This window comes from Podarcis gaigeae (genome assembly GCF_964106915.1).
Source record: "Podarcis gaigeae genome assembly, chromosome: 9".
Lineage (NCBI taxonomy): Eukaryota > Metazoa > Chordata > Lepidosauria > Squamata > Lacertidae > Podarcis > Podarcis gaigeae.
The window spans coordinates 61,266,140-61,293,032 of NC_139685.1; the positions used below are offsets into that span (position 1 = coordinate 61,266,140).

Sequence of the window (26,893 nt, forward strand, 5' to 3'; positions counted from 1 at the left end):
AGGAGGGACTTAAAGTGACACGAGCAGCTGGAGCTGATGTGCAGGAGAACTTGCCAGTTGCTAGCATGTGTCACATCAGAAGAGGGGGTTTAAATGTGCTAATGGAGGTGTTGTCTGTCCATACACCCGTATAGAGCCCACGTCTTCAGCGCCTGCATGGGCTGGGTGTCAGGAGCACCTTCACCAACCTTCCGATCACAGGAACGCAGGAACAGCAGAGCACAGCATTCCTCTGGAACAAGTCCTGGTGCAGTGGTCTCACATTTACTATTGTGAGACCTCAATAGTCCTTGGATGGGTGTGCTCAGGACACAAGAGGAGGTTAAGAATGCCTTGAAATTTAAGCCCCCATCTTGAATGCAGCCACTATGCTATGACCACTCTTCTTCAGAGGTTACAAGAAAAATTAGCTCCCCTTTCTGCTAATATCTAGACAGTGAATCATAGAACTGAAGGGACTTCAATGGTCATCTAGCTCCTCTGCAAATGCAGGAAATCCATCAGGTGCATGTTGCAACAAACCAAAGTAAAACCAATACTGGGGCATTTAGGTTGTCACAGAAGTGCTATTATTAAAGAAACATTTGTTTCTCAGCTTGAACAAACAATCAGCAACTGTAGCTCACATCAAATTAAAACATTTCCAAACCTATTAGGCAAATATATGCTTGCATTTAGAAGAATGATCACTTCCCAACTGTTGCAGTTCATCAGACTGATTTGGAGCCTACTGATGTCACTTTTTATATGCTACACTGCCAAGGCTAAACCTGTGAAAACAAGGAAAAAGGAAGCTTCAACCTAGAAACAACTGCACTTCGGAATTAAAGCAGATTTCAAAATGCATATTGTGTTTCCCCATATTGTAAACAGGGGAGGAGACATTACAAGGACCACTTCCTAGAGTGGAAATTGCTCATGAACACACACAAAAAGGTGGAGAGAGTTGTGTATGCAGTCCACTCTCCCTGCTCAGTTCAGTTCTTGAAACCACAGCAGCTATATTGTCAGTCTTTTAATTTCAAGGTGAAATGCTATTATGCATTTTCCCCAAAGTAGTTCATAATTTGATTGGCAAAATGTCAAGGATAATGAATCTTTTAAAAACAAAAACTGGCATACAACAGAGGCCCTAACAGTACAGTGCATCTCATTAAGTCCTCCACTCCCACCAGATAACACTGGGCTACATTTATATGCTTCATTCCCTCTATTGCTTCAATATTGAAGGTGTTTTTGGCAGTGACTTTTTAAAAATTGAATTGGCATACAACGTAAGTGGCAGTATGCAAGTGTATGCAGACAGTAATTAATTGCCGATTTTTTCTGTGAAACTGGGAGCAAAAAATAAGGAGCATTCTTGGTTTTTGCTTGCCAGAACACACTGTGCAGTATAATTAAGGATATCTGCACTATCTTTCTGAACTGCTAGGTCCTCAAAAGACTTTGACAAGCCCATGACACAAATGTACATATAATTTGAATATGCTAATTTGCATGCACATTTGATTTGGCTTTCAGAGGAGCAGAATATTTTAAAAAATGTTGGGAATGGGCCAAGAGACCTGGGACTCATTGTAATGGCTTTGGTCCCTGGGCCACTCTTTAAGAACACTCTGGCCACATACACACCATACGTTTGAAGCACATGGATTGGATCATAGAATAATAGAATTGTAAAGTTGGATAGGACTCCAAAAGACATCTAGTCCAACCCTCTGCAATGCAGGAATCTCACCTAAAGCATCCATGACAGATGACCATCCAACCTCTGCTTAAAAACCTCCAAGGAAGGAAAGTCCACCATGATTCCCCTAAAGAATCATGGGAACCACCAAAGGTGCCAAGACTGAGGGGGCCCATTGCATGCCATGTGAAGTTGCATCGTTTGGAAGAGTATGAGTGCAGAAACCAGCACAGTGTGACTTCAATGGCCTGCAGCTCCTCCTCTTTGTTGCTCAGGAGGAGCTGACCACTGAAGCTGTGCTTCGCTTAGCTCTGCACCTCCTCTACCTCCTTAACACTGAGGCGGCTTGGCTCCTGGCCAACAGATATTGGGGAGGGCGAAGACAGCTTGGCCCCATAGAGTTGGCACTCCTGGTAACTGCAGTTTCTGAAGGGTCTTGGAAAACATAGTTTAGTGATGGATAAGAGTTCGGGGTGGGGGGTGATGTGCTTTGATTGTGTGGTATGTATGCAGCATCTGGCTTTCCAGAGGTACTCCCGTTTGCTTTCAGTAGAAAACCTCTGGGCTGGGCTGCTGCAGTCCCACTGTGTTATACACGGAAGCAGAAAGCCCAGACAGAAAACCTTAGTTTAGCTGAATGTCAAACTGCACATTTTGAGATCCAGATACTGTTTAATTTACATTTCCTAGCAATCTTATACAGAGGGGGGGGGGCAGTGTTGTGGGTCTGAGTCTTTTAGCAGTGTGGAGTTTTGGAAATTGAATTTTAAAATATTAGCGTGCATACCCATGCAACACTTTTATCGACCCCTTGTCAAAAATAATATGAGAACAAGTGCTGAAGAGTGGTGTTTTGACATCTCTAATGCTTTCCTTTTTGGTTAGTTTTGAAATATTAAATATGTGTAGGCTTGGACTATTAATCCTGAATGTGAGAGTGGCACCCAGACATAACCTCAAATTATGAAACAAAACATCAGCTGATGTTACCTTGGTACCTGCGACCAAACATTGTTGCATTTCTATTTGTCTGAGAGGGGAGGGGGCATTGTTATGCCTTGGATGCTCGAGTGGGGAATTTAAGGACATTTTTAAATTATAAAATGGTTGTTCATGTCAGGTTCCCAGTTTAAAATCCATTATGGGTCAGGAAGAGGAGGCTAGTTAGTACTTTGAGGGGCAAACGTACAAAGTTGATTGACATTCTGAGTCTTTAATTATAATTGTAGTTTAATGATAAGTTTTGGAGCTATGGTTTTAGATAACTGATGTTTGTGATCGCTGATCTGCTGTTTCAAAGTGCAAATTAGCAGCATTAGAATTCTGTTAGAATTTTGCTACAAGTGTTCCAGCTTTAAAAATATCCAGATTTAACATGGCATCATTAAGTCCAGTGTATTGGGGATGATCTGCTACATATATTAACCTTGTTTTGTTGCTAGGTGAATTAAATGCTGTAAAAGTCACTTTATTTATCTCTACCACTTTGCCTTAATCACTTTCTCAGTAAGGTGTATACAACTATATTGTAACCACTTTGATCATAGAAATGATAAATGTTAGTAACACCTCAGTGAATCTTGGGGGGTATTTCAATAGCAATAAGGTGTGTTCCAGATTTCTTTAAAATATCTTAAGGAGTGTCATTTTCAGACATTCAAAGGTGCAAGGAGCAAAGCTGCAAAATTAGACTTTGCCTACTGTTCTAACTCTTCATTGCAGTGCTAACTCCAGATGGCCAGAGAACAACAAACATAGAGACCAGGAGGCCAGCATAATATTTGCAAGAGACTGCATTAGAAGGAACAAACTTTAGTCAACAGTGTGCTGCTACCAAACTATATACAAACGTGAAACCAGCAAGATGAACCTAGTTTCCTTTCCCTGCTGGTCTCCCCCGGGACTGATCCAGCCAATGCAAACATTTCTAAATCACTTTAATTCCTGCTTACATTATAACCAAGACCTATGAGGGGAAAGGTTGAAGGAATTGGGCATGTTTAGCCAGGAAAACAGACAATTAAGAAAATTACAAGAAAAAGGATTCAGACTAAACAATTAGGAAGTTCGAGCTGCTTGATAGCATCAATAATAATTTCATTTATGAATCACTTCTCATGAGCCATCCCAAAGCAATTCACAATATAATAAAAACACATATAAAACAGTTACATGTATAAAAACCTGTAAAGCAATTGCATGTATGAAAATACTTACATATCACACACAGAGAGATTTTAAGGCAACAATAGAACATGCATAAAATCAATTCAAATCCAATACACATGCCAACTGGGATAAAACTCTTCGTTAGAAGGCTTGTTGAAGGAGGAAGATCTTTAGCAGGCAGAGAAGATGCCTGCCTGGTATTTAATGGGAGTTCCCAAAGCTATCTTCCACCACACTCAAGGCCTTATTCTGACGTTGCATGGAGTGGACCTCCTGAGAGGATGGTATCTGCAGGAGACCCTCTCCTGTAGGACACAGTGATTGGTTGGGTGTTTAAAGGAGGTAGATTGCCATGCAAGCAGTAATAAGCCACAGCAAAGCAGCTAAGCCACAGCAAAGCAGGTCCTGGAAGTTCTTGATGATGGGACTCTCCTGAAGTATGGGATTCGGCCAGTGTCTGACTGCACTGCCAGCCCTGCCTTCTTGTCTGAAGGGGGAAGATGCATATTTTGTCCCTTTCCTTAGAGCGTATATATTGCTCTATGAGGGAAATGAACATTTCCCCCTTTAGACAAGACCTCAAAGTGTGTAGAAAAGTCCCAGGATCATTTTGCATCAACTCTGCTCCTTTTGAGTATCTAAAGCCAAGCTGTATGCAACCATTCCATTTTATTACCCAACATTTTCACCCAACAGCATGTATGCTTCAAAGGGAAGGTCATGCAGCCTTTCCCGTCCCCATGCTAATAAGCACCATGTACGGTATGTTGCTGTTAACAATTCAAACAGCTTGTTGCTGTTGTTGTTTAGTTGTGTCCAACTCTTTGTGACCCCATGGACCAGAACATGCCAGGCACTCCTGTCTTCCACTGCCTCCCGCAGTTTGGTCAAACTCATGCTGGTAGCTTTGAGAACACTGTCCAACCATCTTGTCCTCTGTTGTCCCCTTCCTCTTGTGCCCTCAACCTTTCCCAACATCAGGTTCTTTTCCAGGAAGTCTTCTCTTCTCATGAGGTGGCCAAAGTATTGGAGCCTTAGCTTCAGGATCTGTCCTTCCAGTGAGCAGTCAGGGCTGATTTCCTTCAGAATGGATAGTTTTGATCTTCTTGCAGTCCATGGGACTCTCAAGAGTCTCCTCCAGCACCATAATTCAAAAGCATCAATTCTTCGGCGATCAGCCTTCTTTATGGTCCAGCTCTCACTTCCATACATCACTGCTGGGAAAACCATAGCTTTAACTATGTTGGCAAGGTGATGTCTCTGCTTTTTAAGATGCTGTCTAGGTCCCCCCCCCCCCAATTCTGAAATAAATATGGGAATATTGATTGTGTTCTGGCAGGACTGATTGTTCGAGAAGTCAGCATTGAGATTTCCCGCCAGCAAGTTGAAGAACTCTTCGGACCAGAAGATTACTGGTGCCAGTGTGTGGCTTGGAGCTCAGCAGGTACTACGAAGAGCCGGAAGGCCTACGTTCGTATCGCATGTAAGTATTTATGCTTCTGCATGGCTCTGCCTTGTTTGCATGATTAAACCTTTCATTGCACTACTTAAGTCAAAAGGATTGAATTTCCTTTTATAGGAGTATAGGAAGCTGCCTTATACTGAGATGTATTGTCTGCATTCTCCAGAATTTCAGATAAGGAGTCTTTTCCAAGTTGTACCTGGAGATGCTGTACCACTGAGCTATACCCTTTCTCTCACAGGGAAACATATCTACACACTCTGCATTAGTGTAAGGTGTAGTTTGACCCTAAGTCTTCATTGCTGCTGGAAATGAAGGTTAGAAGGATAAGCCTTCATCGAAAAGGTGCACTTTGAAGACATATCTGAATGCAAATCTCCATTGGACAACCTGAGATTGTAATTACTGATAAAATCCCCAACACAATTGCTTGTCAAACACAACCGGCAGAGCTTTTCAAATTTGTGGCTCTCCTTCCAGTATTTATTTTCTCGGCTGAATGTACATTACAAAAACCCACAGAATTAGTGAGACTTTTAAGTCCACTGTGAACATTTCTTTCAGCACTGCAGATGAAATTAAAATGAATAGTGTTTTCCAAATTCACAAATCAGAATTGGGTATTTATTTCCCTTGACAGATACTTGAACTTAAGAGTCGTGCTATGTGGATCCATTAATCTGTCAGATTTGAAGTGCAGTGCAAGTAATGGTCTTCAACCCAGAGAAATTGCCTGTAGTCAAACAAACAGTTATTATATCCAAATAAACCTTCTGTCAGGATGTATGCAATCCCAGAGTGGAAGATTAGATATATGCAACCATTTCATTGCACTGTGAATAAAGTCTGAATAAAGAATGGATGTGGCCTATTTTGCCTTAATCAGAAGAGAATAAGACTGTAAAAAACCCTGTCTTTGCCCTATTGACACTCATATTAATATTAAATTTTCTCTTCTCCCATCACATCTGTACTGCCCTGCTTCTCCTGACACAATTCAAGGCAAGCAGATCTTAGAAACACTGATATCCATCTTATTATACAAATATTTAATTTTCATTAATTTTCAAAGGGAGGACTGTCTTTCCAATGCTGTATTTGCTCTGGAGACTCTCATTTCACTACTTACAGTGGAAGTAAGCCACATTACTCAGAGTCAGGTTTTCTTTGCCTTTGGGGAAATGAAACAAAACAGCTTTTGGTGAATGCTCACTAGAAGCTGGCTATCTGTCTGGCATTTAGCCTGACATTTTAGTGAAAAAGAATTTCACTTCTAGTAATGTGAATGAATTATCCAGCAAAAAACCGTTATTGGGATGTACAGTTTTTCCAAGAGGTACTCTTGCTCTGGAGGCTATCAGAAGAATTCCTAAATGAGAAATTAAGGCACAGTGAGGTTTTAAGAACTGAAAATAGGACTTGTTCCTGTGCTCACCTATTTCATACTGACAATCATCCCTGCTTTTCCTGAATCATATTTAGTCTTATTTCCAATTATGCTTCTTGCTTTTGATTAACATTGGTAGAAAATTAAAGATGAATAAGTGGTTGTCCACTCTTTCTGAATAATTTCTAGTGGTGTCCCAACTGAGAGGAGCACAAAGGACTGCTTCAGATGTTCATAGATTAATAGGTTCATAGAATTGTAGAGTAGGAAGGGACCTTGAGGATCATATAGCCCAGGGATTGTCAACCTGGTCACTACCACCCACCAGTGGCCGTTTTAGGATTCTAGGTTGGTGGTAGGGGGTTCTACAGCATAAGCTGAATCCTCCTCCTACCAAGCACTGGTGGGCGGTAAGGAAATTTTACCATCAAGAAAGATGCATTAGTGGGCGGTAGGTATAAAAAGGTTGACTAGCTGCAATGTGGAAATATGCAGCTGTCCCATACAGGGATCAAACCTACAAGCTTTGTTTTATCATCACCATGCTCTAATCAACTGAACTTTCCAGACACATGTTTTATCTTGTGATGGCTGCCTCATCAAGTGATGACTCCCATATGTAAATATTCATCATCGCATACTTATTTCCATAGGATTCACTTTTGTATGACCTTACACACCACACTTTTCTATCTGTTTACAAATTCAGATGCCAGACATCAAGTGTACAGCAATCAAATGTATAAAAAAAAATCAAGTGATGTGCATGCATGTGTGAACTGACAAATGATACAACTCCTTCACTATCTTAACTTTCCATCTGCAGTTACAAAAAGGAGAAAAGAATCAAAAATGGAAAAATAGAAAAGGGCAACCCAAATGAATCCTCTTGACCAGGCACGTTCAACAGTAGATCATGATCTACTGGTAGATCACTAGACATCTGTGGTAGATCACTGGTAGATCACTGCCCCACCAGGAAGTTTTGCCCTCAACAACTCACAGCTCAGCAACTTTGACCTGAACCCCCCCTGCCAGTTTTTAACAGTAGCTCACTGCCAGTTTTTAACAGTCTCTTGGGAGTTGGCCACCCCTGCTCTAGACACATTGGCAAAGGGAGTTCTATTATTAAATGAGAAATGGGGTGATGCTCTCCAGCTTTACCCCTACATATTTCACCCAGGATGCTTGCCCAGAAAAATTATGTTAGTGGCTCTAGAGTTATATCAAGGGATAGGATCTGCAGGTGTTATTACATAGTCTGTGGAGTGCAAAGCTCTGCAGTATACTACATTTTCCACATTTAAGATCCCAGGGTACTCTAGCTGACAGGGTCACAGGGCTTGGCAGGAATCTTTGGGGTTTTATCTGAGACCCTGAAGAACAGCTGCCAGTCAGATGATTTCTTCATGCAATGCATAGTTGGTTTATGGAACTTGCTGCAGCAAGATATGACAGTGGCCACTGGCTTTGATGGCTTTAAAAGGGATCAAAAACATCCATGGAGAATAGTGTATCAATGGCTATTAGCCGGGAGAACTAGAAAGAATCTCCAGATTCAGAATATATATGAATTCCAGTTGCCAGAGGAGAAACAGCAAGGGAGAGCTTTTGTCACCATGTCGTGCTTGTGGGCTTCTGAGAACCATCTGGACAGCAGCTGTTAAGAAACAGAATGCTTGACTAGACATTTCATGCTCTGATCCAGCAAGGTTCTTCTTTTGTTCCTACAAGATTTTGTAGAGCAGGGGATCTGCAAAATGTTTCTGTTAAGTATCCATTCATTCACTGAAAGCCTTTTCACAGGCTATAGTAAGGTTTAGAAGGGCAAGCAATTAAATGACAACTGAGCCCTCATGTATTCCAGGAAACCCTAACATAAGTATTTAACAAGACATATATATCTGGCATTCTGCTGAGATTATACTTCTAGTAGCAAACAAATATTGCAGCCTTTGGGGACTTTCGTGACAGATGAACGCTAAACCTATCCCTTCCAAGTGCTAGCAGTGAGCCCAAGATCAATTTAGAAATGTTTCATAAGTTTATTCTAAGATGATAAAAATAAAACTACATTAAATTATGAAGTGCATTTCAGTGCCTTGTCAGGGAAAGTGTGACAGATTGCTACCATGTTACATTTAATTGGCATTATTGTGATCTAATGTAACAAGGCAAAATTGTTAAAGCCATGTGTATGTAATCACATGTCATTTGCAGTGAGATATACTGATGTCAGCTCATCCTTGCTAAGCTGAAATTCTCTGAATGCTTCTCATATGTTCGATTTATTGTTTCAGTCATGCGCTGGTTGGCTTTTACAACAGCAGCACACAACACCATCATGGTTCCTGGTCAGCTGACAACTGCAAGCTAATTGGGACAATACCCTGAACTTTTCATGATAGAGTTATGTTGTCCAGTGTTTATAATTCAATACACATTTATTTGTTTTACAAATAATCTTGCATATAAAATTGTCATTCAGATTGAAGTGACGGATCTTTCAAGCTACTCTTTTAAGAGAGGAAGAAAAACAAAAACAAACTATGAAATGCAAAATGTGATAGTACCAAGGTGACATTGGGTGTATTGCACTCTCCTAATTTAGAAGTGAGTTTCAGTTTCTGATATTAAAATTTATGCTTTCAGGCTTCTTTGTGCAAGTGAATTACTGTTTTCAGTTATGTTGGATAATTAGCCAGTGCCAAATCCTTCAGCTTCTGTTGACAGATTTTTTTTTTTGTTGTGTTATCAAACCCTTGGCCTGAAATGAGAAGTGGCAGAGGTACGTTTACTGAAAATTTAATAAGAGTTCTTTTCACATTTCAATATACAGAACTGTGCTAACAAGTCACATCCAACTTAACTTACAATGGGGACACATAGATAGAGGTCCTGACCTCCCACTTCTGCTGCTCCACTCCTGGTACACAGAGCCACACCACCTCCAACCGTTTAAAAGTTACAGATAGGTAGCCGTGTTGGTCTGCCATACACTGTATCTGAAGAAGTGTGCATGCACACGAAAGCTCATACCAAGAACTGACTTAGTTGGTCTTTAAGGTGCTACTGGAAGGAATTTTTTTCATTTAAAAGTTAGATATCTATCATAGCTAGGACCCATTGACAGGTTTATTCTTTATGAAGTTGTCTAATCCCTTTTTAAAGCCTTCCAAGTTGACAGCCATCACTATATGCCATGGTAAAGGTAAAGGTAAAGGTACCCCTGCCCGTACGGGCCAGTCTTGACAGACTCTAGGGTTGTGCGCTCATCTCACTCTATAGGCCGGGAGCCAGCGCTGTCCGCAGACACTTCCGGGTCACGTGGCCAGCGTGACAAGCTGCATCTGGCGAGCCAGCGCAGCACACGGAACGCCGTTTACCTTTCCGCTGGTAAGCGGTCCCTATTTATCTACTTGCACACGGGGGTGCTTTCAAACTGCTAGGTTGGCAGGCGCTGGGACCGAGCGACGGGAGCGCACCCCGCCGCGGGGATTTGAACCGCCGACCATGCGATCGGCAAGTCCTAGGCACTGAGGTTTTACCCACAGCGCCACCCGCGTCCCATATGCCATGGTAGTGAATGTCATAGGGTTTCTTTCACAGCAGCTGCATGCTGGGTTAATGTCATCAAGTTATCCACTGCAACTCCCAAGATCATCACCAGTTCAGATCCCATTATACTGTTTCAGACCATTGGTCCATCTAGCTCAGTGTTTGTTAACAATGACTTGCAGTGGCTTTCCAGCATTTCAGACATGAATCTTTTCCACCCTACCTGGAGATGCTGGCAGATTGACCCTGGCATATTTTGCCTAAAAACCATATGCTCTTTTGAGCTTCAGTACTTCCCCTGTAATGGCAAATGAACTGTCCTTCTGTGGATTGATAATTTGGCTTCCATACTGGCCATGTAAGCTCTCAGCACAATGCTCAGACCCATATGAAGTGGGATCATTCTCAAGCACCATTTGATGATGACAAAAGGCAAGGAGTGATGTGTCTAAGCCACAGTTTCTGCAACTGATGCTCACAGGACACCCTAAGTTTCTAAGAATCCAGGAGTGACCGAAATAACTGTCTGAAGGAGCATGCTGAAGCTAAAGAGCTCTGGACTGATAAATTGTCTGGATGGTAGATCAGCAGTAAAACATATAGGTGTTTTATCTGAGACCCTGAAGAACAGCTGCCAGTCAGATGATTTCTTTATGCAATGCATAGTTGGTTTATGGAACTTGCTGCAGCAAGATATGACAGTGGCCACTGGCCACTGGCTTGACATGCTCAGCTATGTCTTGTGCATATATACTAGTGCATGGGTACTTATATGAATTTGGGGGACATTGTGGCGACTAAAAGTCAATGGGTGGCAAGTGCTTCTGGGGGGGAAATAAAAAGTTTCAATCAATTCTAGCTCTAAACCTCTTGCTTCTCTAATAAACCAAAATCTCTCAAGTCACATCTGGTTTAGCAGCACTTTTTATACTTTGTTGTCTTCCAGTTTCATCTATGTCTACGAAACTAGTACTCTAGCTTAGATTGATTAAATTTCAGCCAACACCAGTTGTAAGCAGTCGCTCTTTGTGCTGTTTCAGCCTTTGCTTTAAAACTGCTATGCCACAGATGCTTAAGAGCCCATAAGCGTTTTTTTAAAATGTTTTATTTGAACCCAGGTTGATAATTAGTAGATTTGCTAATGAGCTGAATTTGGTGGCTACTTGTTAGCAGTGGCATCCAAAAATTAAATGTGCTCTGGACTGAGGAATAAAACAAGCAAAATGCATTTGCTAAACAGCATAATGGGCCAACATCCTCACTATTTCAAACATATCCATGCACTGGCGGAGGAAGAGGAGTGGGGGGGGAGCGTATCACCCCTGGCAGCGCGATTCCCAGGCTGCCATCGCAGCTGCAAGCCACACCCCCAGGATGTGCGTCACACCCCTGTGGGCGGTGCGCCATGCCCCCGGGACGCACTCCAGCCCCGCCCCCACCTGCTTTCCTCCCCTAGTGCCCGGAGCATGAAGTGCCGAGCCACTGTATCCATAGTTCGGGGATTTACAGTCTGATTCTATTCACATTGATCTACTAAACTCAGAATGCACATGTAGCAGTCTCTCTCTTGGCCTCACTCTCTCTCTCTCTGCTAGAAATATCTAGTTGAATAACAAGACAAATTGTCTTTACCCCTCCCCAAGTCAAATGCAATGTCAAGAAAAGTGCCCATAGTCAGACTAGTGGCCCTGCAAAGCCTTGTTTCGTTGTTAGTCTGTATGCCTCCACTCTCTACTTTTCTGTGCACTTGGGTGGAATTCAGTCTTGTGCTATTTCATGTGTGCAAGCATTTCAGCTTGTAATATGGAATGGTTCCCTCTCTGCTCCTTCTGTGCGCTGTTCTAGGGATTCTCCCAGCTTCCCACCAAGCCAGTTTCAAGGGGTGTTCGGGAATGAGAGGGAGAAACTCCCATTGCACAAGTAGACGTCCTTGAGCAGGGCTTCCATTGAAGTGGCTCATTAGCCATATCCTGCCCTAGATCCCTGTACTCCTGTTCTATAGGTCCATGGGCTTTGCAAGAAGGTGGGCTCTCTAAATGCTGCCCAGAGAGCACTAAAGAGCTCTGGATGGTTTTGTTGCTGTTAAAGCAAAGCAGCAGATGGTTTCTTTAAAAAGTTGAACTCTTTATCTTTAATAAACAAAAACAAAAAAACTTCCACTGCTTTGATTGGAGGAAAAAAATCTTCTGCAGAGAGCATGAAGGACTACTGCATTTTATAATGCCTGTTAGAGGGTGCTTCATTCAAACACAAAGCTAAGCTGGCCGGGGTAAAAGCTGCTAAAGTTCAAAAATATGTACAGGCAAGAATACACACCACTCTGCCTGAGACCCTTTGTTGGAGGGAACATCTCCCTAAGGGTTTACTCCTGCTCTCTGACATTTTTGTGGGGGCTGCCCTTTACCTTTTGGCAGAAACATAGATGTATTTGGCTGTTGGCCTTTTCTAAATGTTGGGATTTTGTTGTCTCAAATTTTTGAAAATTGCATATCTTTCTTACTTGAATTTTGTATTGTGTATGGCCCTTTGGTGGTATTATTATTATTATTATTATTATTATTATTATTATTATTATTATTATCCCCTGCCCATCTGGCTGGGTTTCCCCAGCCACTCTGGGCAGATTACAGAATATAAGGGGACTTTTGGAGTCTTTTTGGCTGAAGGCAGCATAGAAATGAATTCCAACACATTTATACACATGAGTGTATGTTACAGATGAAGCCAAAGCCCAACTATGCATTTTCCTCCCACCCCTAGGTTGTGGCCTGAATACCATATGCCACAGAAATAAATATATTAATAATAATTGAAGAAACTGTGAGTGGGGAGAGAAGCTTTACACACATAATTGGGTTGTGTACACGCAGGTTTCTCCTATGAGTCAGGTCAGGAATATTATCCTCATATGTCTAATGCCTTGTTTTGACCAGACCAGACCATGTACCGTATTTTTTGTGTGTATTAGATGCCCCCATGTATAAGACACCCCCTATTTTTGGAGACTCCAAATTAAGAAAACACCCCTCAGCACTACCCATATATAAAACAAACCCCAATTTTAAACCTAATTTTTTGGTTTTAAAAAACCTAGTCTTATACATGGAAAAATACGGTAATCTGCAATCTATTTGTTCCAGAGGAAAGCTACTAATGTAAATGGACTGCAGTCAGTATAGTGTGAATGCAGAAAGTAGTGGGAGAAAAAAACATAATACTTTTATTCTACATCTCACTTGCCTAGGGATTTTTTCATTTTTAATAAGTACTATTATGAAGAGTGTTATATTTGGCAGGAGGAAAGATAAACATAAAATGCTCAGTTTGCCTCTACTTTCCTTTAATGGCTGCTTCTGGCGATTTCCGGACAAGCCAAACTGTACTACCATGACAGAATTAGTGCTTTTTAGTAATAAATAGTGATGTTTAGGTAGTCATTTCATAGCATGAAATTCAGGATGGTGCCAGCTGCTATAAACAGAATCACCATTTGTGGGTCGCCCCACACATGGCGTCAGTACATTCCTCCCAAAATTGTTTTCTGGACATGTGATGAGTATACAGTTAGGGAAGGAGCCAGTGAGTAACCCATACAGGGGATCAGACTTTATGCTAATGTTCATCATAAGCTAACTTCAATAGTCTATTTTTAGGGGGAGGGGAATATATAGATATTGACTTGCCTCCAACTGTGACATTATTTTTCTTTTTTAAATTAAAAGGACTCTCTTCTTGGCAGCTTGCTGTCTTCCATGGTAAACATTTTGTGCTGTGTTGGGTTGGGTTGAGTTCACTAATTCATGGATAATAATAATGGACCCAGCTGTGTAAAAATATGAACTAACTGTAAGATTATTTGGGGAGGGGGGCAATTCTGCTGGAGAGTTATACAACTTCAAATTAAAGTCTCCCGCACATCTCTCGCTGGATCTGTTTGTCCTCAGAAACCTAGCGATTTAATTTCCACATCGGCTAACTGCATGATAGTGAAAGAGGAAACTTATTTCAGGAAGCTGAATATCAGCTAATGATGACCTAGTTTACTCCCTTACTATTCTAAGTAGCACCTGGTCAGGTTGTGTTGAAAGGGTGCAAGCAACATCTTCAAATACTGAGACTTGAAACATATTCTACAGTGACCGTTGCTTTAAAAAGGAAAAGAAGGAAGGGGTGTGTCAGAAACGCTTTCACAAAATGACTAACAAAATTCAATTTTTTTTTTCCTTCCAGTAGCACCTTAAAGACCAACTAAGTTAGTTCTTGGTATGAGCTTTCGTGTGCATGCACACTTCTTCAGATAACAAAATTCAGTAATTCTAAATTAATTCATGTCAAAAGAGCAATCCAGTCTACTTCTGGAACATCATTAGGACTGCAAAGTCCATTGTCATTGTCAGTTTATTTGCATATTGCATTTTCTGCTAGTAAATCTGTGCTCAAAGCAGTTTTCAGAAAAAATAAATAAATTTAAATACAGTACTGTAATACAATAACAATACGTAAGTATAATAATACATGCAAAATCACTGCAACACAACACTTATAATTAGTAAACAAATAACAGTTCATTTTAACATATATAAACATTGAACTAAGCATAGAGCATACTAATAGGTCAAGTCAAAATACTTTCCACCATTTCTTCCAGAGAAGTTCAGGGTGGGCTAATGATCCTTTGAGCTGTCGGACTAATCATCCTTAACTTATGCAGTTCAAGGCCCCACCTTCCTCCATCATCCTAGTCCATGACACTTTTCGTACTGAGTTGCATATCTTCTGCTTTGCAGTTCATTGTGCATTCCTTCCAACCTGCCTTTCCTTTACTCAAATCCCTTCTCCCCACCCCCCCGAAAGCTTGTAAAAAAAGCACACTGCAAACCTCTATCAAATGTATGGTTGTGAAAATGAGCTACAAGGTTTTAAAATTCTGTCCGTTCTTTTGGATGATCTAGAAAATTAAATAAATATATCTTTATAGTGTATATTGAAATCAAATCAAGAGTAGCTAAAAAAAATGCCTTTTGAACGAAGATATCAATATTACCGTATTTTTCCGTGTATAAGACTAGGGGGTTTTTTTACTTTAAAATAAGGTTAAAAATCTGGGGGTGTCTTATACATGGGAGAGTCTTATACACGGAAAAACACGGTACTTGAAATATTTGTTGTTACTGGACTCAATTTAAAGACATCTTTTTTCCAGCAGATTTATTCTAACCTCCCCCTTTCCCAGAAGTTTGTCTTAGTAAAAGGAAGTTTAAGGAGTAGCTTGCATTCATGGATAAGAAAGGTGTGACAGTATAAAGTAGGAAGGCTTTTCTGATTGATTAGTCTTCCTTTCAGGAAAAAATAACTTTCCCCCCAAAAGAATTAGTAATTACATGTTCAATATTGACACTCAACATTCTGCTGACACTATTCTGCAGTCCAGTGCTTATATGTTATCTTTTCTGAAGTTGATTTTCATATCCCTGTCTTTATAATGCAGATCATGTTGTGAGGACAAAGATTGATGGGCAGCAGAAGATTATATAGCAGCATATTAAAAGAATAAGGCAAAGTCAATGGTATAAACTAATAATGACGGGTAAAGAACAATAGACTTACTAAATTTCCATAGTGCCTAAATGAATACAGCCGACGGTGCCTGCCTGGTGTTGCTGCTGCCACACTAAACATTTCATTTCTTACAAATGTAAAAGGAGTATTATGTGGCACCTGTAACAGACCCAGTTCTGCAGATCAAATCTGCTAAGTGGGCATATATGAGGTAAATTCATATCACAAGTAAACTGATCCCAAGCTGTTAAGGGCTCTATATACTAATTGTAATAGTACTAATTGTGAACTTCATCCAGTAGCAAATTAGCAGCCAGTACAGGGCTCCAAGCAGAGGTGTTACATGCCAATGGGGTTTCACTCCTGCAAGCAATTGTGCCGCAGCATTCTGCACTAAGTACAGCTTCCAGATCAAGCTCAAGGGATGCCCCACATAGAGCAGCAATCCAATCTTGAAGTATCTTGACTATCTCTTTCACAATACCTATTGATGTAAGGATAGAGGATAAATTGGGTTCTGAGTGGGGAAGCATGACAGAACAATTAACATGTTACGGAATATACTCCCCCCCCAAAAAAAAAAAACCCCAACTAGTCTGGATGCAACCTTAGTTATCACAGTGTTGGATTCTTTAGGATTTTTTTCTTCATTCTAAATTTGGTGTATGTGAACTCTTTTGATCAATAATGCAAGTAGACATTTGTGTTTAATAACTATCAAACATCTGTGTATGGTATTATCTCAGTCAATATGCCTACAGCTAAAGAAAGCCGAGCAAAGTTATGAGTTCAATCAACTGACGCAATGAGAGCAGAAAATTCTTCTAAAGAAAATGTTATTAAGGGGTTGTTAGAAAACTGGAAAAGATTCCTGATCCCACACAACAATAATCCCTACCTCAAAGATTTCAGACTGGGATACCAAGTTAGTATTTGATGGTTGATTGTCTCCTGCTAGATTCCATTTTAAGTAGCCTTTCTCAGCTGAGACGAATTCAAACTTATTTGGCGATCACTTGTAGCCAAGTAACATTGTCTTCCATAAACACGGTTTTAACAATGAGTCCATATGTGACTGTGATATTTATAAATACATAACCTTTTACTAAAAGAGGAAGAAGAGAGAGGAAGGAAGGAAGGAAGGAAGGAAGGAAGGAAGGAAGGAAGGAAGGAAGGAATTGAGAGAGAGAAAGGTTATCTGAGAATTTGTGGTCCAACAACTGGGCAGGCAGCTGAAAAAGCTTATGTGCTATCCATCATTTGGCAGGGATCACCTGTGTATGCTGTTCAGCACTTTAAAAGATGAAGGGATATACCGAGTCATAGACATAACTGGAAATGACTAATTGTTCAAAACACCCATGTATTGAACTGCATTTTAAGTTAACCATGCATTTTAATTAACATGGTGCCTCTGCATATGAAACCAGACATTTCTTAGCATGCAGGAAATGGTTTTCTGCCAGTTGCCATTCTGCTCTGGAATAATAGCAAGGTGGATGATTCTCACTGCTTGTGCAAATTCAGCACAGTAATATTCTTTCCTATCACTGCCCCTTCCTAACAATACTGACTTTGACTTCAGTAGGACTATGTGCAATTTTGGATTTCTGATAAGTATAGCAGCTCGTAGTGGTGGCTGCTTGTATGTCACCAAAAAATCTGCCCAGAAGATAGGATTATAGGCAATCCATTATAAATAAAGTCATTGTCGTCGTCCCCATGCCAAAAAAACATCCCTACTGGAATCTTGACTTCCATTATGCATGTGCTTAAAAGAATGTGAATAAATTCATACTATAAGCTTCTTGGGTCTTTAAAGTTATTTTCTTGAAATCAAGTGTAGAAAATGGAGCTTAAGCACCATCAGTTTGCTTTAAATCAAAGTTTCAGTCAAAGAAAAATGCATATAAAAGCCCTTCTTGTTTTCTGTAGACTCCTGCTATGTTTGTTTTAGAGGGAAAGTCCTAGATAGAATTACTGAAAAGGGCATGTGAGAGGAATAAGGAGTCTTTAAGGTCTACCAAGGGCAAAAATCCATCTTTCTCTGACAGTAATGCACCATTCTTCAGTATGTTCCTGGTTTACATTTAATTCCTAGCTGACAAGTGTCCGTTTTTCATGCCTATTCATTAGTCACCCTTGCATTAGCACTGCCTTGAAGGCATCTCACCTGCCTCTTATCACATTTCGTGCAAAATGATAAAAGATATCCTTTAAGTTTTACCCACAACCCCCTTCCATCACAGTGAAGTCCAGCCAAAAAAATAAAATAAAATAATACAGGAGGAGATTAAGTGGCAATTTTGCACAAAGGGGAATTCCTTGTGGACTATGAATTTAAAGAGGAAATGATGTTGGGAAGTAAAGTGTGAGTAAAAATCACGTAGAGGTGGAATATTTTCAGAAAGTTAAATATTGAATCCACACAGTGTTTAAGATTTCAGAAAATTACAAGGACACAAGGAACCTTAAGAGGAGGAGGAGAGGCCAATACTCAGTAACATATAATAATTTGCTGTCCTCCAGATGTTGTCAGACTGCAACTGTGGCTCATGGGAGTTGTAGTCCAATGACATCCAAAGGACACCAGGTTGAGAAACATTGCACTACATGCTTTCCTTTCTAAACCCTCAGAGTTGGTCCCTGGTATTTTACAATGTGATTGATCTCCATTAATTGGGCTAAAATGAAGCCCTCCCAAAAGCAGGGGGAATCCCAGCCAGTCTGGGTTAAACTGTCCTGGGTTAGGCAACTCTTAACTTTAAATATTTCTCTAGAGCTTCAAAATCATTGTAACACTAGGGCCTTCTACATTTTGACATCTGTTGATTCAAATGCAGTATTTCTGTAAATTCTGAATGTTTGTTATATCAGGTATGTTTTTTCCATGAGAATAATTTGCATCTCCAAGAAGAATATAGGTTGGTGAGATATGATTGAGCTGGATATTAAGTTCCTGACTTGACTCTCTCTTTTTTTAGTATTTTAAATGAAACTTTAATTTTTGTAACTTTCTTTATTTGACTAGCTTTGAAAAGAGAGCGAAATCTTGCTGCTGTTTGAGGGATTTCAGTCACAGAGAATGGCATTCACAGAAACTCACTGTGAAATTGCCACCTGCAGCTCTGCACTCTTAGAAGCACAGCCGCTTTTAGCTTACAGATGCTTGCTGTGCATCCAGCGCTGAGAAGGGACTTTGCTTTTTCTCGTTCAACTGTAATCTGAATGTAGCAAGCCACACAGGAAACTGTACAGCAGGAGAGTCAACAGGCTTCTGAGGAATGAATAAAATAAATAAATGAGATCTGAAGGGATAGTGCTTGTCACTCATTTCTTCCGGGACACACACACCCAAAAGCCTTGTAAGTACACAAAGGGGCTAAGTGAGAGAATAATGGTGTGTTTTGAGCACTTGGAAAAACATGACAGTGTTGCAGCCTTTAGGGAAGACTTGAACTCAAGAAATGAGAAACCCATGAGACATTTGTAGTTGCACATAAACTAGTTATGTTTAAGGTTGCCATGTTCCTAAAAGTGAAAATCCGGACAAAATTGTTGAGTTTTTTTGGAACATCTCCCAAAGAAAGTTTTTGGGCTTTGGAGGGAATGTCTAAAGCTGCTTAAAAAAAAAATCACCCTACTTGCCATACGTCTGGGTTTCCCCGGACATTTCGCCAATTTAGAAGAAATCCACCGTTTTTTGGCACAAATCCCAGATTTATCCAGGAAAACCTGGACCTATGGCAGGTCTAGCAATGTATGATTTACCTGTGCTTTCCCACATCTTTTTTATACCCCAAAGGAACTGGTTGGCATTTTCTTTTTTCTTTTCTTTTCTTTTCTTTTCTTTGCATCCTTGTAGTTGCTGTGTGGAAAACAGACGGCATTGCTAACCTGCATCTGTCTAGATTAGAAATATAGTAGTGGAAACATAGCTCTAAGTACACAAAAGGAAGTAACCAACAGAATGTAAGAGCTCTGCTGCCTTGTAAACACACAATTATATCCTTCTTGAAAAGGGGGGAGTATTCTTTACTTTGATAGTCTCTAATGGCTGTTTTAAGGGCATTGCAGTCTATTATGTCAGGGTCTGTAGTTAAGAGTACTTTTAGTTTGTAGATCATTGACCCAGTGAAGCATAATGGTGCCTTTTCAAGTGTTAGTGCATATCAGGTCACTATGATGGACATAAAGAGGAAATGGGAGTGGAGAGTTTGGAATCATTAAATTCTCCTGAAGGGCTGGTAGGAAAGGGGCTTCATCTGTGCTGCCTTTTCCCATTATAATGAAAAGGATTTAGCTTGCTGGGAATCAGCAAAAACAAATTATCAGTGTTACGAGTTAATGAAGCTGCCTGCAGAATTGTGCTTTCATAAACAAAACGTGTTATGAGCAGAGAGGATCATGATTTAAAAGGTTGGTGCATTAACATCAGGCCTAAATTAATGCTTTGTTGGGTACATGGGGAAAAGTAAAACCAAACTCCAGGGAACACGCTTGGATTATTATCTGTTTCTAGCACACCACCGCTTCTCTCACTGCAGTAACCTGGAATGGTTGCAGTTTATTATCTGTCCATGATCTGTTGCTGTAGCTGTGTGCTGCTGCAGCCAATACTGTGTTTTTCTTTCTTGCCACCTCATGTTTAATATGACGGTCAGGTATAATAATAGTTGCAGCTATAAAAATGCAGATTATATGGAGGTAGTACAGGGCTGGCAGCAATAGTGGCCTGTAAGGTGGCGCAGATGGGACTTGGTTGCTCTCCTGGCTTCCCAACACAGCGGGCTGCTGGTGCTTACCCAACAGAGAGTAGGTGTGGGGAGATTGGTTGTCAAGCGGGCACCTACTTCATCAAATCATATAATTGAAGAGTTGGAAGGATCATCTAGTCCAACACTCTGTTATGCAGGAAACTTTTGTTCAACATGGCATGCAAGAGTCCCATGCTCTACTGACTGAGCTATCCTGAGTATTAAGTGATTAATTTTGAAACATGAAGGCACCACCTGGATATGAACCTAGGCCCTTTGAGATGCTAAAATGGGTGCCCTTTTTGCAGAAACACAGGGGATGGGCAAAGGCTTTCCCTGTAGCAGTTCCCAAAATGTGGAACTCTCTCCCATAAAGGTGTGTCAGGCACCCTCATTATGGTTTCTGTCATTTGCTGAAAATGCACCCTGGTCTTTGTCAGATTCAGGTAGGTAGCCATGTTGGTCTGAAACAGTAAATAATTTTTAAAAAATTAAAAATTGTCCAGTAGCACCTTAGAGACCAACTAGGTTTGTTCTGGGTAAGAAGTGTGCATGCACACGAAAACTTATACCCAGAGCAAACTTACCTGGTCTTTGTCAGTTATGATTTGGATGAACTATGCCTCTAAAACTTGCTGAGAATCACTGGTGGGCAGAGGGCTGTTGCACAAGCAGGTCCTGCTTGTGGACTTCCCAAAGGCATCCAGTTGGCCACTGTGAGAACAGGATGCTGGACTAGATGGGGCATACAGCTGGCTCATCTACTGTCATGGTGTTGTGTGTAGTTTTTGTGGGACCACCTCTGTTTTTCTTTGGTTTGGTTTGAATTATTCTATTGGTACCTTATGGTGAAGGACAGGTAATAAATCTTTCAAATGGATAAATAATAAAACTCTGGTGCTGGGGCCATGTTCTCTGCTGAATCTCTGGGCAGCACACCATCTTAGAGAGCAGAAGGCATGTCATGTGGCGCACAAAGTGCTGCCCTCGTCAAACAAATGTTGCAGAATAACAGTGGTGGCAGCATGTTTCACATGAGCAGATGAAAAATGTGAACATGCCTAGTACCTGCTGGAGTGCTTGACCTGGGTTGCCTGCCTGTGGGTCTGCTCACTCAGTGAACCACCTTTTCCAACAGTGCTGTCTTGTGACGTGTTGGGACAATATGTGTTTATGAGTCTTGATGAGTCCAGGCCAGCAATAACAAAGCACCAGTGCCTCTGGGACAATGGCTTTGGAGGGCGAGAATAGATGAGGGGACTGTCCCCAGCACCTGCCATCTCAGGCAGCTGCCTCACTCTGCCTAATGGTTGGCCCATCCCCAAGACAGCAGATCACCCCTACACTGTTTTTTAATACAAGCCATGTCCCTTTGAACCCAGCAGAAAAGTGACTACAGAGCTCAGTGATTCTACTTCCTACTTGTGTTTTAAAAGTCCCATAATTTAGCAGACTAGAATAGATCAGATTGTTTATTGTCAAATATGGAAATCAATCTAACATACCCGTATAACTGATGAAACAAAAAAAATTCCTTCCAGTAGCACCTTAAAGACCAACTAAGTTAGTTCTTGGTATGAGCTTTTGTGTACATGCATACTTCTTCAGATAAGAAGAAAGCTCATACCAAGAACTAACTTAGTTGGTCTTTAAGGTGCTACTGGAATGAATTTTTTTTGTTTTGACTATGGCAGACCGACACGGCTACCTATCTGTAACTGTATAAATGATGGTCAACCTTAGGTAAATGGACCAAGTAGCAAGTAAAGTACCAAACTCAACAACTAGGAATATTACTGCTATCTGTTGCAAGGTGATAATTGTATTAGGGTACTTGAAGATAGGGTAAGGAGCAGGTGCTGAACGTCCAAAGGACTTTCTGGAATCTATTCCCTCACACACTAATACAATGCACTCTTGAACTTGATACTTTGTGATTTAGATGTTTCTATAATATGTAATTTTATTTCCCCTAGAAAACATTTCTGTTATAGAGAACCTAAACAGATTTTGCACTGCTTCAGCATTCCTGTGGGTTGCCAGTGGGCTCAGTTGAAAGAAGTAATCTAATGGCTAGGAGTCCTTAGGTCATCTGTTTGCTAACTGTGATGTGTGCCCATCAACCTGCAATCAGTGCATTATGGATTAATGCCAACAAAGCAAGATGGCATTGGGCCATGTCGGCAGATGATCGAGGAAGTACTATCAGTGACTTCATAATCGGCTAAGAAATCATTTCCAATTTGATTCCCAAAACAAATTAGAGAACAAGCATTCAAATCTTCAGTTGCCCTGGAAAATAATAAATAGTGTCTGTCATGGGCAAGATTACCACACACTTCATGTTATCTGCATCTATATAAAAACTGAGAGTCTGCCACACTCTGCTGTGGCCAAAAAAAAACTGCACGTATGATCAGACAATGAAAATATTCAGTTCTAAACAATGACTTAATTTTAAAACAACAGGTGATGTCAGAAAGCAGATTTAACCGTCAACCTGAGATAGTTCCTCAGTCCCTCATGGCCTTGCCATCTACTTTCTCCCACATACATGGTAACTGCCATTCATTACAGCAGTGAGGGCAAAACATGTCTTCCATCATTGGCATTGTGTAGTCCAGCTCTCAATAACCAAATATCACAAGAGGGTACAGTGGTGACAAAATAGGAGACCTCTTTCCACGTACACACCGCAGCCATCATTACAATGCACTTTCCAAAGCTAGAATAAACACTAAAGTGAAATACTTTTGGTCTTCTTTTTTCACCCTAGATCTGCGGAAGACTTTTGAGCAAGAGCCACTTGGGAAGGAAGTATCTTTGGAACAGGAAGTCCTTCTCCAGTGTCGGCCACCTGAAGGAATCCCAGTTGCTGAGGTGAGTGGCAACAGCTTTTCTTACGGGAGGGAAGTAAAGGGAGGGGGAACTGACACAGTTATCCTAACTGAGGCCTAATCTGTGGCTAATGGTGCAGTGAATTAGGCGATGGCATGATAAATAGGAGGTAATGGAGATCTAACTGCCTGCTGCTGGTAGAATAGATTGATTGGGAACTGATTAATGACTTCAGAGTCAATTAGAATGCCCCACTAGGCAGAGCTACAGGCAGTTTAGTTTCATTCTTCTGCTCCCTTTTCAAGAAACAAGAACACAGCAAAATTCTATCTGTTATCTCTAAGACAAACACTGGGAAGAATTTATGAATGCATCACTGTTATCTCCCACCCAGCCATCCCTATCCTTTTCAACATGCTACTATTGTGACAACGGGCTTTCACATACATTATTGAAAACTTTTTTTTAATAAATGCTGTATTTTGTTTTACTACTACACTCGTGCATATGGCAAGTCATTCAAGCTGCATGACTATAAGAATTCACATGCTGTGATCTGATAGGAAGCTAGAAGAAAGGAAGACCATAATCCATCTTTTAATGTTCCATGTCTGTTTTACTTAATAGCAATTAAAAACTCATGGGTGGGTATTCTTTTATCTTCCTTGTGGAAGTGACCCTACCGAGAAGAGGAAAAAAGAGTCAGCTTTCAGCATGGGGACACCATCTGTGAAGAATAACCCCCTAAGTCTGGTAGTTGTGCTGATTATGGAAATGTACTGTTCCTTCTAGTTGCTGATAGTTTAAAATAAGCATTCTCCTCCTCTTCTTAGTACATAATGAGTTCCTATTTCAGCTCATAATACAAGCTGCACAGGCCACTTCTATTGTTGTTGTGTTCCACTGGATCACCAAGCAGCTGCCATCTCTCTGGGAGAGTTTATTATGTTTAATTCACCTATTTCAGAATGTGGCCCTTATTTTTCCCATCTGCCAAATTAAAAGTCTTGCCAACTTGCTAAAATACAAGTAAGGATTGTTTAGTATGAAGCTGCTTGGTGTGTGCTTTGATGGTTGATTTCTTGTGAGGCTCTACTGAGCCTTACTCTGAAACTACACATCACAGTTCCAGCAAAACTGTGGGCAAGCAACTGAATAAAATAATATATGATTAATTCTGTTTTACTCCCATATTTTCTTTCTTTGCTTTCTTATTTCCTGGGGCATGAGAAGGAGGAGGAATAATAATTCAGTGGAAAGATGAGCTGACTTCTAATAAGCCAGCTTTGCAGTGGCCATGGTGTACTAATCAGCTGATATTCCTTTGCCTCTGAACATCCCACCAACCAGCTGTTGCAGACAACAGAATCTGCATCAGGGCATGTCATATTGCAGATGCATGGTGGTACTTAGGGACTTCATTACCTTTGCAAGGAGCTGAGATTACTCATGACTGGTAGATTGTCTGCGTGCAGTATTACATGCATAACACAGATCTGTACCTCCCAATATCTTAATAGCTAGGAGCAGGAAGTCTGATTACGTGCCAAAGATAGAGGGAAAAACAGCATGATGAGTAGACAGGAAGCTTTCACTTTTGTTGTGCATAGCCTGCCAAGAAATATTATCATCTTTTTCCAGAAAAAGAGGGGGGAAATAGTGCCATAAATTGTTTTGGTTTTTTAATTATTTAAAAGATTGGAAAAGAAAGATGACACTCCAAATATAGAAAGTACCAAACATTTTTTACAAATGCTATAAGCTTCTAAGCACACCAGCTGACTGTGTAGGAAGCATTTTGATTTACCAGTAACAACATACAAAATGGGTAGCAGTATTTCTTACTGTTTGTTTTCTCTCGACGGAGATGATGAGAAGAACCTGTGGCCCTCCAGTTGTTGCTGGACTGCAACTCCCATAATCCCTGACCATTGACAGTGATGGCAAGGAGTTGAAGTCTAACATGTAGAAGGCCAGAAATTCCCCATGCCTGCTCTAGACCTAATCACATTCCCGTAAAGAAGAAGAGGAGGAGGAGGAGGAGGAGGAGGAGGAGTTTGGATTTGATATCCCACCTTTCACTCCCCTTAAGGAGTCTCAAAGTGACTACCAATCTCCTTTCCCTTCCTCCCCCACAGCAAACACTCTGTGAGGTGAGTGAGGATGAGAGACTTCAGAGAAGTGTGACTAGCCCAAAGTCCCCCAGCAGCTGCATGTGGAGGAGTGGAGACGCGAACCCGGTTCACCAGATTATGAGTCTACCACTCTTAACCACTACACCACACTGGTTCTCTATAATATGTAAGGTCACAATTTTTCAAGCAATGAGACTCTTCTTTGATTTGCCGCTTCCCAAACACAATTTTAAAAAGGTAATTTATTCATTGACATAGTCTGTCAAATCTTCATAGCTATTCCACTCCTGAGGATAGAGAGAAAAAAATTCCTCATAAGAAGCAGATGACTAACCTAGTTTATTTATTAATTTATTAAATTTATATACTGCCCTTTATCACAAAGGTTCACAGCATGGCTCACGGAATAAAATACAAGATAAAAACACAAGTACAGTGGTACCTCGGGTTACAGACGCTTCAGGTTACAGACTCCACTAACCCAGAAATAGTACCTCAGGTTAAGAACTTCCCTTCAGGATGAGAACAGAAATCGCAGAGCAGCAGCGGGAGGCCCCATTAGCTAAAGTAGTACCTCAGGTTAAAAACAGTTTCAGGTTAAGAACAGACCTCCAGAATGAATTAAGTTCTTAACCCAAGGTACCACTGTAAACGATTAATACAAAAACAACAAAACAATACTCCCCTTCCCACAGAAACATTTGGAAGGCTGTAGAATATTACTCAGCCAGAGGCCTGGTTGAAGAAGAATATTTTTGCCTGGTGCCTAAAAATATGTATTGAAAGCACCAGGTGAACCTCCCTGGAAAGAGCATTCCACAAAGGTGGACAAACAACCCCAAAAGGAGCACGACATGACGTGTCCCACCAGAGGTACTACCTGTCCACTAACACTCCACACCCCCTGCAATGCATGAAGGGGAAGGGAATAATTATTAGTTTGAGGCAGGGTTCACTCAGGAACGCATGAAGTGGTAAACAGGAGGGCAGCACCACTGAGCGTGTACAGACTGCATTTCTGTCACCATTTAGTAAACAAAGTCTGCCCTAGCTGCTGAATCTGGGATGAGTTGAAGAAGGCTTCCAGGCTGGAAAACATTCCTTCTACAAAAGCCCTGAGCCTTCCCATCATGTCTCGTAAAAATGCATCACAGACTGAACTCTAGAATGATCATCCCCAGAGCTGGCCTGTTAATAGCTGCTGTTTTTCCAGACTATGCAACATATTAATTCACTTTGTCAAGCAGAAGAGATTGATGTCTGCAAGCTAATTGTCTGTTAAACCTATTTGTACTGCTGTCGGGGCAGACACCAATTAACACTTGGTGGGTCCCAGAGTCA

General features: G+C 40.9%; 1 protein-coding gene across 3 annotated transcripts in view; it reads left to right on the plus strand.

Annotated features, from left to right (window-relative positions):
* Positions 1-26,893, plus strand: part of UNC5C (unc-5 netrin receptor C) — a 322,943-nt gene that overhangs the window by 213,508 nt on the left and 82,542 nt on the right. For all 3 annotated transcript variants that reach the window (XM_083756419.1, XM_083756418.1, XM_083756420.1), the window contains exons 3-4: positions 5,196-5,339; positions 23,356-23,459. In XM_083756419.1, coding sequence (XP_083612545.1) covers positions 5,196-5,339; positions 23,356-23,459 — 248 coding nt within the window. The remainder of the gene's footprint in view (positions 1-5,195; positions 5,340-23,355; positions 23,460-26,893) is intronic.